We start from the raw sequence: 16,695 nt of genomic DNA, 5'->3' as shown, positions 1-16,695 counted from the left end.
TTTGCTAAAGATAAGAAGCTGAATATAATATCGATTCTTAATGGCTCCATAATCCATGGGCTGTAGCTTTGGGACCTATGGCTGCATGTTTAATTGACAGATTCAATTACTAATTATTAGTCAGGCCTTCAAATTGAACAGTGTGCTGGCTGTGTTACACTAGGTAGCTCAAACTACTTACTGAACATTGTTTTGTCAGCCAGCCTGAACTCATGTTGCCAGCAGCTGAGCAAGAGGCAGAGGTTTATCTATGACATATTCACAGGGAACTATGGGGAGTTACTAGCAGGAATAGAAATTAAAGAAGATTCAATAGAAAAAGTCCAAAAAAATTTAATCAGTTCTCACTCTGAAAAGTAAGCAGTGCTGTTCAACTGTAGTCCAAGTTCATCCATCAGGCCTATTTCACGACACAGTAAATGAGTGATTGCAGAATAATAAATAAGGAAAACAAATTCAAATATGTAAAAAGAAAAATAAAAGTGAGAGGTTTTTCTAAATTGGTTTTTGCTGTACCACTTTTTAAAATAGAAGAATTTTGTTGTGTTCTAATTGGAGCTGTGGAGGTGATAATGCAAATATTGTTACTGCAGCAGTTTAGGAATCTTGCAGCACAATCTGATGAATACTCTGAGGAACCAGGGAGTCAAAGAGACAGCTGATCAATTGTTCCACCTGTTGAAAAAAACAAGGTAATGAAGAGGAATCATTCACCTTATAAACCACAGGTCTAAAGTAGAGGGAGGAATCATTCACCCCATAAATTAATTCTAAGTCCGCTCTCCACACCTCCCTCCAGAATGTTTGTTTCACATATGAACCAGCCTTTGCCATAAATAACTTATAAATGATGACTGGCTGGAATGGAATCCTGGCTAAGGTGTGATGACATCTTTCCCTAAATGAAGCCTCCTTGCTGGGCTATACAATCCACCACTTTATTTGCCCAGACAGTTGCAATGACAGTGAGGCGCAGATCACCAAATCACACCTTCGATCGTTGTTCTACTTCTCCATCACTTTCTCTTCATCTGAGCTTCTCATCCTCTTACATCCCTTTTACCTCTCTTTTAAAATCTATGTTCTATATCTCCCACCCAAGTGTGATAAAAATATTCTCGTCGAGTTATTATCACCGGTGCAGTATCTGCACCGATTTTCTGATTTTCTCTCTTCTGAATTCACTGTCCTCTTATTCTCCCTGTACCTCTCAATGTAAACTCCCCAAACTATATTCACAACTACCCCATTGCAATTTAAGTTGCCTTGCTGCTCTTGTTGTATGAATTACAAAAAAGGCTATCTCTGTTCAATTCCTTTCATGATCCTCCACCTATCCAAACCTTGTTTTCTTCTGTGTCTCACCATCCCAACACAGAAAACAAAATCTCAATGTCAAGAATTGAGCCCGCATTCACCATAATAGTTCTGCAGCTCATAATTTGATCAAATGTATATGCTTTTGAAATTCTTGTTCCCATTAAAACTTCGCTGTCTCTCACTGATGTCATTCTCCCGCCCAGGTTCATATCTCTACTATGTAAGGTCCAATGGATGCAGACTTGAACAGATATGCAAGACAGTTGGTTTAATAATTTATTTCCAAGTTTGGCTGGTCCACATAAAGTTGAAACTTTATTGCTGGAACAGCACAGCAGGTCAGGCAGCATCCAGGGAACAGGAGATTCGACGTTTTCTCCTGTTCCCTGGATGCTGCCTGACCTGCTGTGCTGTTCCAGCAATAAAGTTTCAACTTTGATCTCCAGCATCTGCAGACCTCACTTTCTCCTGGTCCACATAAAGGACTATCAGGTCTTTCTTGTCAGCTAAAACTGCTCACTATTACTGGAATACAAAGATAATGCCAGAGTTGGGTTTCTAGTCAATCCTTCCTCTTAAACCCCTTTCCTGTCTTCTGCAACTTCACCAGCAAGTATAAGGGCCTTATCGAGTTTTTTGTCTCTCAGATCAAGACAATCAAATCAGCTGCTTCTTTTGTGTCTCCATTCAACAATGCACAGGATCACATTTTCTCTAAAGGTCCCACTGCCTTCACCTTTAATTTGTATTGTTCTCCAGTATATTTCTTAGCTCCCCTCATGGGCTCTCCAAACTCACCTTGGCTTTAAGAACCACCCTCAGCTTCCCCAACCCTATTCCCACTTATCAAGTAAGCACCCAACTTCCCCTCTGACTTCCCATCTTAGCTGATATTAACTGTTCTTTTTCTTCAGGTATTATCCCATTCTAAATCAGTTACCAGCCTCTGAACAAAACAGTTGAATTCATGAACATCCATGAACATGTTGTGTCCAAAATCCACATCTATCTTTCTTGGAGCTTTGTAATGGAACTCCTCTAATCAGATGTCCAACTTTACTCTCGTACCAGAATGATTCCCATTAAAGTTTCAAACAATGTTTTATGTGACTGAGACAAAGGAAAGCTAAAACCCTCTATTATTCAATCTATCTGCCATCTTTGGCACAGGCATCGCATCAGTGTAAAAGGCACAGGAGATGCAGAATTCTTAAAAAGCATTCTGAAGATTTTTTGTATGTACTCCAATAAGATTTGGAGTTAAGAAATGAAGCTAGGCAGATGGAAGGGTTTCAGTGGGAGAAAACTTAATAGCAGTGATCAGTTAGATCTAGAATATTTATGGTAAAGAGCGATAAAGAAGGACCAAAAGCAAAAGTTTTAAAGTGGCAAAGGCCAATTTTACTAAGATATGATATAATTTGGAAAATATGGACTGGAAATAGTTACTTTTTTTTGTCCTTGAAAGTAAATCAGTGTGGGTGTCATGGAAAATATTCAAGGCTGAAATAGTGAGGGTTCAGAACGGTGGACGGCACGGTGGTTAGCACTGCTGGTTAGCAGTGGTTAGTCCTGCTGCCTCACAGCGCCAGAGACCTGGGTTCAATTCCTGCCTCAGGTGACTGACTGTGTGGAGTTTGCACGTTCTCCCCGTGTCTGCATGGGTTTCCTCCGGGTGCTCCGGTTTCCTCTCACAGTCCAAAGATGTGCAGGTCAGGTGAATTGGCCATGCTAAATTGTCCGTAGTGTTAGGTAAGGGGTAAATGTAGGGGTATGGGTGGGTTACGCTTCGACGGGTCGGTGTGGAATTGTTGGGCCGAAGGGCCTGTTTCCACACTGTAATGTATTCTAATTTAATCTAAACAAATATGTTCCCATAAAGAAAAACGATGGGATTCTCAAATTAGAATCTCTCTGGATATCAAAGAGTTTATCCAGTAAGATAAGGCAAAAAGGGAAACTTATGTCAGATACCAAGAGCTAAATTCTGCAGAAAGTCCAGGAATACAGGAAGTGTGAAATAATCCCACAGAGGCTGGTATCCTGTGAAGTCACTCTTTATTTACATATGATTCGGAGATGCCGGTGTTGGACTGGGGTGTACAAAGTTAAAAATCACACAACACCAGGTTATAGTCCAACAGGTTTAATTGGAAACACACTAGCTTTCGGAACGACGCTCCTTCATCAGGTGATTGTGGAGGGCTCTATCCGTAACACAGAATTTATAGCAAAAATTTGCAGTGTGATGTAACTGAAATTATACATTGAAGAATTGATTGTCTGTTAAGCCTTTCATCTGTTAGAATACAGTGATAGTTTCACTTCTTTCATGTGTAAATCACAAAACCCTTTTTTTAAAAAGTTGCATTCCCGGGTTAGCTGTTAACAATGCTGATAGCTAGACAATGTGTTGAAGGTGTTAGCCCCCTGTGTTCTCTGTCTATGACCTGATGTTTAGATTGATTCCAATCTAAAAAGTGAAATAACAGAGTTTTACATAAATTCATGCAGTTTTTGAGCGTCGCTCCGAAAGCTAGAGTGCTTCCAATCAAACCTGTTGGACTATAACCTGGTGTTGTGTGATTTTTAACTTTATTTACATATGCATAGTACTTGACACTGTCTGGCTTCCTCAGAGCCAGCTCTCAGAGCGAACAGAACCTCTGGCAGCCAGCCTCCCTGAATGGATCAGGTTAGAAGACCTGATCAGGAAACTCATATTCTATGAGTCTGGCTGACCTCTTTACAGTTACTACAAAGTGCAGGAAGCAAAGAAAGGAATGAATAAAGTTAACAAGTAAAAACTAAGAAAATTCTGATGATAATTTAGAAATACAAAAACAGCAATAGGGAAACATAGGGCCAATAAGAGGCCAAAAAGATAATCTGTTGTGCAGTGGAGAAAGATGCAAGGCTGGTTCTTATTGAAAGCTAAGTGTCTACTATCAGAAAACAGGTGGACATTGCAGACTGTTAAGGATGAGGAGTGTAAAAACCAAAGTGAGAGAAGATATATTAAAGGTGATTATCATTTTTGAAAGATTATTCACTTTGAAAGTGAACCCCAGACCAGGAATGAAATGCATCACGTTTCACAAAGAGGAAATAGCAGAAGCTCTGACTAATACCGTCCTGACCACTTTGGCTGCATATCGTATTGTCGTTTTAAAAGAGAAGAGATAGCTTGATTAATTACAGACAAGTCAGTCTTAACTTGGGATGATTTGGAGTAACCTGTGTTGGACTGAGGTGGATAAAGTTAAAACTTACACAACACCAGGTTATAGTCCAACAGGTTTGTTTGGAAGTACTAGCTTTTGAAGGGCTGCTTCTTCATCAGGTGGTTGTAGAGCAGGACCATAAGGCACAGAATTTAAAGCAAAAGGTTACAGTGTCATGCAGCTGAAATATATTAAACAAACTTAGATTAAGTCTTTCATCTTTTAGAATGGTTTTTCTAGTTTCAGTTTGTTAATATGTAAATCCTAGAACTCCTTTAAGTCACATTCTCAAGATAACTTCAGGTTTTCTAACAAAATGTGTCATTGCATTAAAGACATTGCATTAAAGACATGAGGTTAAAGTCTGTCTGTGTCCCAGTCTTGAGTCAGACTGGTTCTATTTCTAAAGTGGAATTTACAGATTCTTACATGGATTGACTGTAGATTATGCATTTTTACGCAGAATAAAATATAATTCTGCAAATACAGGTTCACCTCATAAACTTATATGTGTGTGTGTAGGAGAGACAGAGTGACTGTGTGTACGTGAGTGTGTGCGTGTGGGTGTGAGTGCATGTGAGACAGTGTGTGTATAAGCTTGGTAAAGTATGTGTGTGAGTGGTGTGATGGGGTTTAAGCCTGTGAGAGGATGCGTGTGGGGAGTGTACGTGTGTGCATATGAGGGAGAGCTTGTGTATGGGAGAGGATCTGTGTTAGTGTGTGAGTATGTAGGAATGTGTGTGTGTGTGTATGCTTGTACGTGATGAAGAAGCAGCACTTCGAAAGCTAATGCTTCCAAATAAACCTGTTGGACTATAACCTGGTGTTGTGTGAGTTTTAACTTTAACCTTGGGATTGTGGGCAGATTATTGCAAAAAAATTAAGAGATGATGTTAATCTAGTCCAAAGATGTGTGGGTCAGGTGAATTGGCCATGCTAAATTGCCCATAGTGTTAGGTGCACTAATCAGAGGGAAATGGGTCTGAGTAGGTTACTCTTCAGAGGGTCGATGTGGACTTGTTGGGTCGAAGGGCCTGTTTCCACACTGTAGGGAACCTAATCTAATTTAATCATTTGGAAATGCATAAATTAATCAACAACAGATATCACAGGTTTTAAAATGCAAGTCATAACACAACTTTGATTTTTTTGAGGTGAAAAGGAGGATTGCACACTTCATGTTGTCAATATTTGTTTTAGCAAGACTTTTGATAAGGTGCCACATGATAGACTGATCAGAAAAGTAAGAACTTTCAAAAGCAAGCAGGAATTTGAATCTAAAATTGACACAGTGGCTAAAGAAAATGTGATGGCTGACAGATTTTTTTGGTCACTGGGAGGTTGTTTACTATGGAGTTCTGCAAGACTCATTATTAGGTCTTTTGCTTTTCACTGATTTGCACAATGACTGGGGCATGATTAAGAAATTCACAGATGATACAAAAACTGGCTGTATTATTGGCAGTGAAGAAGAAAACTGTAGGACATTGAAAGATATTAATGGCCAGGTGAGAAAGTGGCAAAGATCCATTCAGAAAAATGTAGGAAATACACAAAAAATGTAGAAAATAAAAGTATGTTGTAGAATAGGTCCACACTTCCTGGAAGACTGGAGACTAATTGGAGACTAAGAAAGCATGAGCAATACTTATCTTTATCGGCAGAGAATACAAGAACAGGAAGATTATGTTAGAATTACAGTTGAGTCCAAAAATGTGCAGGTTAGGTGATTTGGCCACGCTAAATTGCCCATAGTGTTAGATGCAGGGGTAAATGTAGGGGAATGGGTATGGGTGGGTGCGCTTCGGCGGGTCAGTGTGGACTTGTTGGGCCGAAGGGCCTGTTTCCATACTGTAAGTAATCTAATCTAATCTAAGCATGTAGTCCTGGTCACCAGCTTATGGAAAGGATGTGGTCCCACAGCAAAGAGTACAGAGGAGATCCGTAAGGATGTTGCCAGGCATGGAGAATGTCATCCACAAGGAAAGATAGGAGAGGTAGGGGTTAGTTTCTTTGAAACAGAGGATGCTGTTTTCTTTGAGGTTTATAAGATTGCAGGGCGCTGTGAGAGTGAATAGGAAGAATCTACTTCCATTAACAGATAGCTGATTAACTAGGTTCGAATTAATTGACAGAAGGAATACAGGGGAATTGATTTGGAATTTACTGTCAGAAAGTGGTAGAGGCAGAAACCCTCAACACATTTAAAGATACTTGGCTAGTTACTCATACATACTACAACCTACATAATTTCTGCCCAAAATAATCGAGATTAGGCCAGTTTGCTCTTTTATGGCTAACACAGACATCAGTGGACTGAAAGGCCTGCTTCAATTATAAATTTGCTATCTTTATATTCCATCTTCCATAAACATAAGGTCACCCAAAGCTTTTCTCCCCATGTCCTGACTTGCACCAAGTGCTATTCATTGATCAGTCCTGTAGTCACCAATACACATTGGGTCTTGTTTAAACAATACCTTGATTCTAAAAATCTAAACCTTGCTTTCAGCTCTCTTAATGCGTTTGCTGTTGCACACCCCTCCCCCCGCCAATCTCTGTAAAACTCTCCAATTCTATGAGATATCTGTGCTCCTTGAAATCTGATCTCTTGAGAATTCTCAATTGTAATTGTTTAAACCTTGGTGCCCAAGCCTTTGGCACCCTAAACAACGGATTGGTCCCTAAACTCTCCATCTCTCTTTAGACCTTTCTTACAAACTACCATTTTGGTTAAACATTTCATCATTGGCCCCTATATCCCCCTGTGGTATTGGTTTCACATTTTGCTTTATGCCAACTCCTGTAAAGCATTTTGGGCTATTTAATTAACTAACAATTCACCAATAATACAATTTTTGTAAACCACAGGATTGAGGTGCAAGTAATTTTTGTGTTTATTGTGGTTACTGCAGTTATATGGGCAGATCTTCGTTGACCATTTTTGCCACTTACTAAGATAGGCCCTGAAATTCTTTTATTGCAACGGTTTCAGAATTAGATTTAAAATTACCTAAAGTGAGTTAAATTGTTTCAATTGTCTGATTCAACTGAATGAAGTAAATGAAAAATCCACAATATAATTCAGGCACAGTCCCGTGGCATTCCACAAACAAAGGCATTCTTATTTTGCAATAAATATAATGTTCACAAATATACAAATTTTACATTATTATCAAAAAGAACATATAAACAAATTGAGTGAATGTTCTAAAATGGTGAATAAAAAATGTGAGGAGCAATGTGCAGGAAACTCTGGCCTGTGTACTTACCTGTGGCTCACTCTTTGGATAGACGAAATACTGCAGACAATCCTCAAGCTCCAGTTTTTCCCAAGAAAGGCTAAAACAGAGATCACAGCCATTGACTTTCGCTGATTCACTGAAGTTCAAAATCACCCCCTGCCCAGCCACCCAAAATATCAAAGTGCATTTGTATTCTGAGGCTTCAATGGTTACAATAGCTCTCTTCCATTTATCACTTTGTTTGTGACTCTCCAGAATATGTGGATTAAGTCACAGAATTGTTATGGTACAGAAGGAGGCATTTTGACCAAAGTGTCTGCATCAGACTGGAATCATAAATCAGCATGTCAGTTTATCTTATAACAAAATCACTGATCTCTTAAGGTTAATTGTGAATTTTTTTTATAGTAGCAAGTGTTCAGAATCCGGAATGCATTGGCCGAGTGCGTGATGGAAAGCAGATTTATCAATGCTTTTCTGAAGGTGATGATGTAGAGGTGCTAATGTTGGACTGGGGTGGACAAAATCAGAAGTCACACGCCGCTGGATTATAGTCCAACAGGTTTATTTGAAATCACAAATTTTTGGAGTGCTGCTCCATCATGTGAAGTGTCTCTAAAGGATGTTGGATATATATCTGAAGAGAAAAAAAAATTGCAGGACTTTGAGGAAGGGATGGAGGTACCTGAGTTGCTCTTGCACAGCCAAATAGCCTCCTTCCGTGCTTTTAATACTGTGATTATTTGACAGACAGCTGCCAATTTGGAGACCGGAATTTTGGAGTCTTGTGAAATATTGAAAGATTAATACTGTTAATTTTTCTATTGATTTCTGACAAATGGAAACATAATCATCTTGCAGAGACTCATCCTTTGACTCTTTATCCATTTCTGTTGAAATAACTGGCATACTTACAAAGTGGTCACAGTCAGCAATTCAAAGCATTATAGATATACTTACCTAGTCAGTATTGTACTAAAGCAGCAGACCCCATTGTCTCTCTCCAGAGCTAGCATTAGGCAGGGCCCACTAGTGAGCAGTGAGCACTGAAAAAGGAAAATTGAAACAATGTCTGTCAATGATATAGCATGAAAGAAATAAAACAAAAATATGAAAAGTAAAAATATATCTTTCTGATGAGTGCTACATTTCTGCCATACACATCCCCAGAACAGAGTATGCATGAATAGGTAGATAGATATAGGCAACAGGAGAAATTCGTGAGCAGTTCACCTTATAAAGTATGTGTAATGTATTACCTGATAGTGGGAAGTAACCATTCACAAATAAACTTTCAGCAATAGTTTTTTGTTTTGCATAGCTTTGATGAGATGTCCTCTAATATGACAATGTGTCTACATAAGTATGTTAGAATTCTTTCCAAGCTGCATTTCAAATCAATAGCTATGGAGATGAAGGCAGATTTCAGCCTGATGACAAGTCCAGATATCATGGGCCCAGGATTTCATCACTGATTTTCATATTTCTATGATGCATAATGGTCTGTAAAATGTGAACTTTAATAACTATGTTGAGTGTTACTACATTGCTTTTTTGCTGTTTCTGCTGCACCTCGAGTCATACTAATTTCAATGCCAAAATGGGGTCACATTAGAAACTAGTGGAGTAGAAGGATATGCTGATATGTTTAAATAAGGGAGGATAATAAGGTGCCTAAATGGAGCAAAATCACCAGCAAAGTATTGGATCAGCCAAATGGTATGTTTCTGCGACACATTGCCTGAAACCTGCAATACATATGAGGCAGTATTGAGAAACACAGTGGAAACAGTAGCTTTTCTAAAAAGTTCTCCTATAATTATTTTGTGACTGATTTCACTTATTTCCTAACGTCCTTTCCTATGCACAGTTCAATTGCACAATGACCTGATATTCCAATATCAGTCAACTTGTGTGAAGGCAAATCACAAGAGTGGCTCTTAGCAATTTTCCAATTATAAATTTTAAAATATACAAATTCACATTATAAAGTGTGCCCAGTTTTCATTTGAATGCCCCTCAGTGGATTACTGAGAAGGACGTACTATTGTTGACGTGTTGTCCACAGTGATGAGCTCTGCGACATGCTGAGCCTGTGTTTGGTCCAGGACGCTCATCCTAGCTCCCATTAGCTGATAATTACAGCTCTGCAGCTGGTCCAGCACTTCAATGTATGGTGGATGGTGGCACCTCCTGATGAGTGGAGATGGTAGCAGTAAGCACATGGTCTGGCACAGTGGTCTGGGCAGCAGCAGGTCTGTGGGACAAAGAAGAGCAAAGAGTAATAAATTAAATTTGGTACAATGGCAGGAAATGGATACTAATTTCAACTGTTCCAACCTCAGACACCGTGGTACTTTATGAATAGTTCTCAACAATTTATCTACAACGCATCTTTAGCATAATGAACAAGGTACTTTAGAAAAGTATTGTAAAACAAAATTTGACATCAAGCCACAAAAGAATCCTGAACTAGAGAAGTAGATCAGAGGGTTGTGGGGCTGGAGGAAATTATACAGATAGGAAGGGCAAAGTAACGGAGGGATTTGAATACAAGGGTGCGAATTTTAAAACCAAGACATTGTTTGACTTGGAAGCAATATAAGTCATCAAACGATAATAATGGAGAACAGGGACTTGCTACAAGTTAAGACATTGTACCAGAGTTTTGAATGACTACTCAGGCTGGATCCCCATCAATCAAATTTATACAATTCCAAAGAGAGTGCTTTTCATTATTTCTCTCGCTCTCATTCACTGCGAACAATATTTGCAATACAAGCTTGAATTTTTATGAGGAAAAAACATTTGGTACAGACTAGTTAGTACTATTGTTGAGAGAAGGAATTATAGTTCCAACTGGCATTGTTACTGAGGGAAAGACCATTGGTTCAGAAAGGTATTCTTACTGATGGAAGGGACTATGGTTCAGGAAAGTATTACTGAAGGGGGAGCTGTGGTTCAGGCTGGTATTGTTACTGAGGAATGGGACTATAGTATAGGCAGGTATTGTGACTGAAGGAAGAGGCTATAGTTCAGGCTGGTGTTGTTACTGAAGGAAAGTATTCTGGTACAGGTTGCAATGTTACCACAAAGGAATGTTTAACATTAGCTGGTTATGAAGTTTATATGATTACGGAGGGAAATAACTTTCTTAACTGATTTTTGAATCATTCCTGAGTTAGTTGGCAGCATCAATAATCCTTATATGGAAACTAGTGTCAATGCGAAGTAATTTGAAGATAAACTTAATGGAATGGATTGGGAGGGTTCTGATTCTGGGCCGGTACTAAAGGTTTGGAGCTCGTATTCATTTGGGTTTATGACATGTTGTAGGGATTACCTTGCTGCTGCTGCTGCCATGTGGGTGTTCCTGAATCCAAGTGGGTGAGAGCTAAAGACCTGACCAGCTTGCGTTTTTTTGGGAATTCAGGGTTGATGCGCCAGTCCTTTGTGTTACAGGCAATCTGCAAACAAAAATTTGATATTTAAGAAAAGCATTGAAAAGACAGCTGACGAAATTAAAGGAAGCAATACTGTCAAACAAGGACACTTGGATGGCCTGGTCCTTTCCTAGCTCACCTGCAAGAGGTGAGGTGGGGGAGGGGGTGGTCCCAAAAAGTCTTAGTGCTTTCCCAGTGCTTCTCCGTGAGGGCTTGTTGATATTCAGTTAGGTTGCTCTGTGCTCCTAACTCAGGATACCAGTATGTCCTGGTGTTTTTCCAACATCCTAATCTGGGATATCCTGATGTTTCCCATGCCTGAGGATCCTATGATATCCTGATGCTTCCACGTTGATGAAGTGAAGTGGCATGTTCTGGCATTTCACTTTATTTAACAGTCACATGACCTCTGTGCATCTTCACAGGTCCTCAGGCCCTCAGATTTACAGTATCAACTCGCTGCCAAAGTTTGAACCAGGAGAGCTTCTGCATACCAACTACATCTTGAGATCCGACGTAGAGGGCCGGTCCACACCACCAAGTGTGCACCTAAATTAGGTGCAGCTTTCCTGATGCCATTTTGTGTATTAAATGAAGAATGGGGCAAAGAGGATGGGAATTTTCAGCTAATCAGTTCTCCATTATGCTCCAGCAGTTTTAGTTTAAAAAAAAGGGATACCAGGCTTATTGTTTAAATCATTTTTTATTTATTACAGCATCGAAGGTCACATTCAGTTACATAGGGCCTGAGTTGAAGATCTTGGACTATATTATATATATATGTATAAACATTTTTATGAAATAATGGTGCAGCAAGAGCATTTTTTTTCAGAACAAACATCACATTTTACCTGCTGATCCTGCATCATTTGTGACTCTTCACAGCAAAGTCCTTCGGGGAAAAATATCTTCACATCCCGAATTGCTGTTATAAAGGATGAGGAACCTGTAAGGGAAAAAAATTGGTCACAGAGAAAGTACAAGTGTAATGCCCCAATAAATCTTCAAATCTGTAATAGAATAATCAAATCATAGAATCTCTACAGTGTGCAAAAAAAGTCTTTTGGCCCAAAAAGTCCAGACCGACCCTCCAAAGAGTATCCCACCCAAACCCATTCCCCTACCCTATTCTCTACGTTTCCCCAACTAATGCACTTAACCTACACATCCTTGAACACTATTGGTAATTTAGCATGGCCAATTCACCTAACCTGCACATCTTTGAATTGTGGAAGGAAACCGGGATACTGGAGGAAACCTACGCAGACACGGGCAGAATGTGCAAACTCCATAAGGACAGTCGCCTGAGGCTGGAATCAAACTTTGATCTCTGGCACGTGAGGCCGCAGTGCTAACCACTGAGCCACTCCATTAAATTCAATTCTAATTTGAGTCTCAATTCATACCCTATCTCTGAAGGGTACAACATTAAGTGATGATTCGGAGGTGCCGGTGTTGGACTGGGGTGTACAAAGTTAAAAATCACACAACACCAGGTTATAGTCCAACAGATTTAATTGGAAGCACACTAGCTTTCGGAGCGAAGCTCCTTCATCAGGTGATTGTGGAGGGCTCGATCGTAACACAGAATTTATAGCAAAAATTTGCAGTGTGATGTAACTGAAATTATACATTGATCTCAGAGATCAATTCTTCAATGTATAATTTCAGTTACATCACACTGCGAATTTTTGCTATAAATTCTGTGTTACGATCGAGCCCTCCACAATCACCTGATGAAGGAGCGTCGCTCCAAAAGCTAGTGTGCTTCCAATTAAACCTGTTGGACTATAACCTGGTGTTGTGTGATTTTTAACATTAAGTGAGTAACACTAACTGACAGAAAATATACTTCCAATGCGATTGGGATTTCCTATGAAATTATTCAAGAATCCCTGAAAATATCACACATACATAACAATAATATAAACTTGTTGAGCAAAGTTTGATCAACATTGTTCAAATGCTGACAATGACACTTCAAAGTGTTCCACGGGTTCACATATTAACTTTACAGTTTAAGGTTTTAAGTTTGCTTGATGAGCTGGTGGATTTGTTTTTAGACATTTCATCAGCTTACTAGGTAACATCATCTGTGAGCCTCCAGTGAAGCGATGGTATTCTGTTCCACTTGCTAGTTATCTGTTTAAGTTTGTTGTGGTAGGTGATATCATTTCCGGTTCTGTTTCTGAGAGGTTGGTAAATGGGGTCCGAATCTATATGGTTGTTGGTGGAGTTCCGGTTTGAATGCCAGGCCTCTAGGAATTCCTGTGCACAACAACTGAGACAGATAGGTAATAGGTCTGAGAGGATAGGTGGGAAGGAAGATGGACAGGTAGGACAGTTCAAGAGGGCAGGGCTGAGTTGGAAGGTTCAATCTGGGATAGGGTGGGGGAAGGGGAAATCCACATTGATCCTGTGTGGTTGGATGGTTCCAAGGTGGAAGATGAGGTGTTCTTCTTCCAGGCCTCTGGTGGCTAGGCTTTGGTGGTGAAGGAGACCCAGGACTTGCATGTCCTTGGCGGAGTGGGAGGAGGAGTTAAAATGTTTGGCAACAGAGCAGTGGGGTTGTTTGGTGCGTGTGTCTCAGAGATGTTCTCTGAAAAGTTCTGCAAGTTGGTGTCCTGTCTCCCCAATGTAGAGGAGACCATATTGAGAGCAACGGACACAGTAGATGAAATGTGTGGAAGTACAGACAGATCTCTGTCAGATGTGGAAAGATCCTTTGGAGCCTTGGACAGAGATGAGGTAGTAGGTGTGGGCACAGGTTTTGCATTTCTTGCAGTAGCAGGGAAAGGTGCCAGGAGGGGAGGGTGGGTTGGTGGAGGGCGTGGACCTAACAAGGGAGTTGTGGAGGGAATGGTCTCTCTGGAGTACAGATAGGAGGGGGGAGGGAAATATATCCCTAATAGTGGGGTCTATTTGTAGGTGGTGAAATGGCAGCAGATGATAAGATGTATCCGGAGGTTGGTGGGGTGGAAGGTGAGGACCAGGGTGGGGGTGGGGGGGGGGGCGGTTCTGTCCTTGCTGCTATTAGAGGAGTAGGCTTCAAGGGCGGAAGCATGGGAAGTGAAGGAGATGCATTGGATGGCATTGTCGATGACATGGGAGGGGCAATTGCGGTCTTTGAAGAAGGAGGTCAACTGGGATGTTCTATGGTGGAAATGATGAATGAGTGGTGGAATTGATAATGAGAGAAGCATAATAGTTTACAGTTTATTCATCCTATAGTTGGACCATAAGATATAGAAGCAGATTTAGGCCATTCAGCCAGAGTCATAAAGAATCACTGAGCTATACAGTACTAAGCAGACTTTTCTGTCCAACTCAACTATGCCAAAGTGATCTAGTCCTGTTTGCCAGCATTTGGCCTATGTTCCTCTAAACGCTTCATATTAATGTACTCATCCAGATGCCTTTTGAATGTTATAATTGTACACGTCTCCACCACATCCTCTGGCAGCCTTTTCCATATACACACTACCCTCTATGTGAAAAAGTCGCCCCTTGAGTCTCTTTTATATCTTTTCCCTCTCAGCTTAAACCTATGCCCTCTAGTTTTTGATTCATTATTGCTCGGAAAAAGACCTTGGCTATTCAGCCTATCCATGCCCCTCATGATTTTATAAATCTCTACCAGGTCAGCCTCAGCCTCTGGAATACTAGTCCAGTGTCATTAACTGCTCAACTTAATTTAGGGGGAGTTAAGTTAAACATGTAACACGAATAGTCCACTGTTGTTTGCAGAGACAGTAACACCAATTCAGCAGATATCACCGAAGCAACATTTTTGACCTCCATATGCTGCACATTTTGTACAGCTTAAATATTGACAAGATAACCTTGAAGATTCTGTTTGTGTAAATATTTATTGATACTAAGCAGTTGGGATGTACTTTGTGGATTGGGGAGGGGGAAAACATTTGAGATAGCAAGTGGTCACATGACAGTCCATTCTGGACGCTGTAAACCAATGTCAATACTGAAAAAAATCATAAGTTCATAAGATATAGGAACAGAATTAGGCCATTCAGCCCATTGATTCTGCTCTGCCATTCGATCATGGCTGATATGCCCCATTTTCCCGCTTCTCCCCATAACCCTTCAACCCATTACCAATTAAAAATCTGTCTAACTCCTCCTTAAATTTACTCACTGTCCTAGCATCCATTGCACTTTGGAGTAGTGAATTCCAGAATCACAACTCTTTAGGAGAAGCAGTTTCTCCTCAACTCTGTTTTAAATTTGCTACTCCTTACCCTAAGAGTATGATCTCTCGTCATAGAATGCTCCACAAGATGAAGCATCCACTCCACGTCTATGTTATCCGTACCTTTTATCATCTTGAATACTTCAATTTGATCTCCCCTCATTCTTCTAAATTCCAGAGTATAGGCCTAAGCTGATCAATCTAGTGAACCTCCTCTGAACTGTCTCCAATGTCACTACATCTTTCCTCAAATAAGGGGACCAAAACTGCACACAATACTCCAGGTCTGGTCTTACAAGTGCCTTGCACAGTTGCAACAATACTCCTTTACCTTTATATTTTATCCGTTTGGCTATAAAACAATCCATTTGCTTTCTTTACTATCTGCTGTACCTGCATGCTCGTTTTCTGTGACTCATGAATGAGGACACATAGATCCCCCTGCACCGGAGCATACCATAATCTCTCCCCATTTAGATAACAGGTCGCCTTCCCATTTTTTTGGCCAAACTACATGACCACTTATCCATGTTAAATTCCATCTGCCACATTTTGGCTCACTCTCCTAACCTATTTGAAAGATTCTTATTTCCTCATTGCAACTTACCATCCCACTGACTTTTGTATCATCTGCAAATTTGGCTCTCGAGCCTTCTATCCCTATATTGAAGTTGTTAATATAGATTGTAAATAGCTGCGGTCCAAGAACCGAACCCCGTAGAACCCCACTAGTTACTCCTTGCCAATCAGAAAAAAACCCATTTATTCTGACTGTCTGTCTTCTGTCCATCAGCTAATCATCTATCCAAGCTAATAAATCACCCTTAATCTCATATGATCAAACTTTGTGAATTAATCTTTTGTGTGGTACCTTATCAAATGCCTTCTGGAAGTCCAGATATAATATATCTATAGGATCCCCATTATCCACTTTGCTTGTCACATCTTTGAAGAACTCTAGCAAATTTGTTAAACATGATTTGCCCTTCATAAATCCATGCTGACTCTGATTGATAGCATTTTGACTTTTGAAATGTCGTGACATTGCTTCCTTGATAACTGATTCTAACACTTTTTCAACAACAGATGTTAAAATAACTGGTCTGTAATTTCCCACATTTTGCCTCCCTACCTTTTTGAATAAGGATGTTACATTAGGATTTTTTCAGTCCACTGAAATCTTTCCCATAATCCAGGAAAGTTTGGAATATTGTAACCAATGGATCCACTATCTCCGCTGCCACTTTCTTTCA

The 16,695-nt window shown here is 40.0% G+C and overlaps 1 protein-coding gene across 4 annotated transcripts in view; it reads right to left on the bottom strand.

The window, feature by feature from the left end:
- Positions 1-239: 239 nt before the first annotated feature.
- LOC122560658 (dynein axonemal assembly factor 8) overlaps positions 240-16,695 on the bottom strand; it is a 97,052-nt gene continuing 80,596 nt past the window's right edge. For all 4 annotated transcript variants that reach the window (XM_043711536.2, XM_043711543.2, XM_087997847.1 and 1 more), the window contains 6 exons: positions 12,084-12,178; positions 11,133-11,256; positions 9,835-10,046; positions 8,750-8,835; positions 7,817-7,886; positions 240-675 (listed from right to left, as the gene is read on the bottom strand). In XM_043711536.2, the coding sequence (XP_043567471.2) occupies positions 598-675; positions 7,817-7,886; positions 8,750-8,835; positions 9,835-10,046; positions 11,133-11,256; positions 12,084-12,178 (665 nt within the window). In that variant the 3' untranslated portion in view covers positions 240-597. The remainder of the gene's footprint in view (positions 676-7,816; positions 7,887-8,749; positions 8,836-9,834; positions 10,047-11,132; positions 11,257-12,083; positions 12,179-16,695) is intronic.

Source organism: Chiloscyllium plagiosum, unplaced genomic scaffold, assembly GCF_037043375.1.
Source record: "Chiloscyllium plagiosum isolate Xiang-an unplaced genomic scaffold, Cpla_swu_hap1 HiC_scaffold_20, whole genome shotgun sequence".
Classification (NCBI taxonomy): Eukaryota; Metazoa; Chordata; class Chondrichthyes; order Orectolobiformes; family Hemiscylliidae; genus Chiloscyllium; species Chiloscyllium plagiosum.
This window is presented reverse-complemented; position numbering and strand designations above follow the sequence as displayed.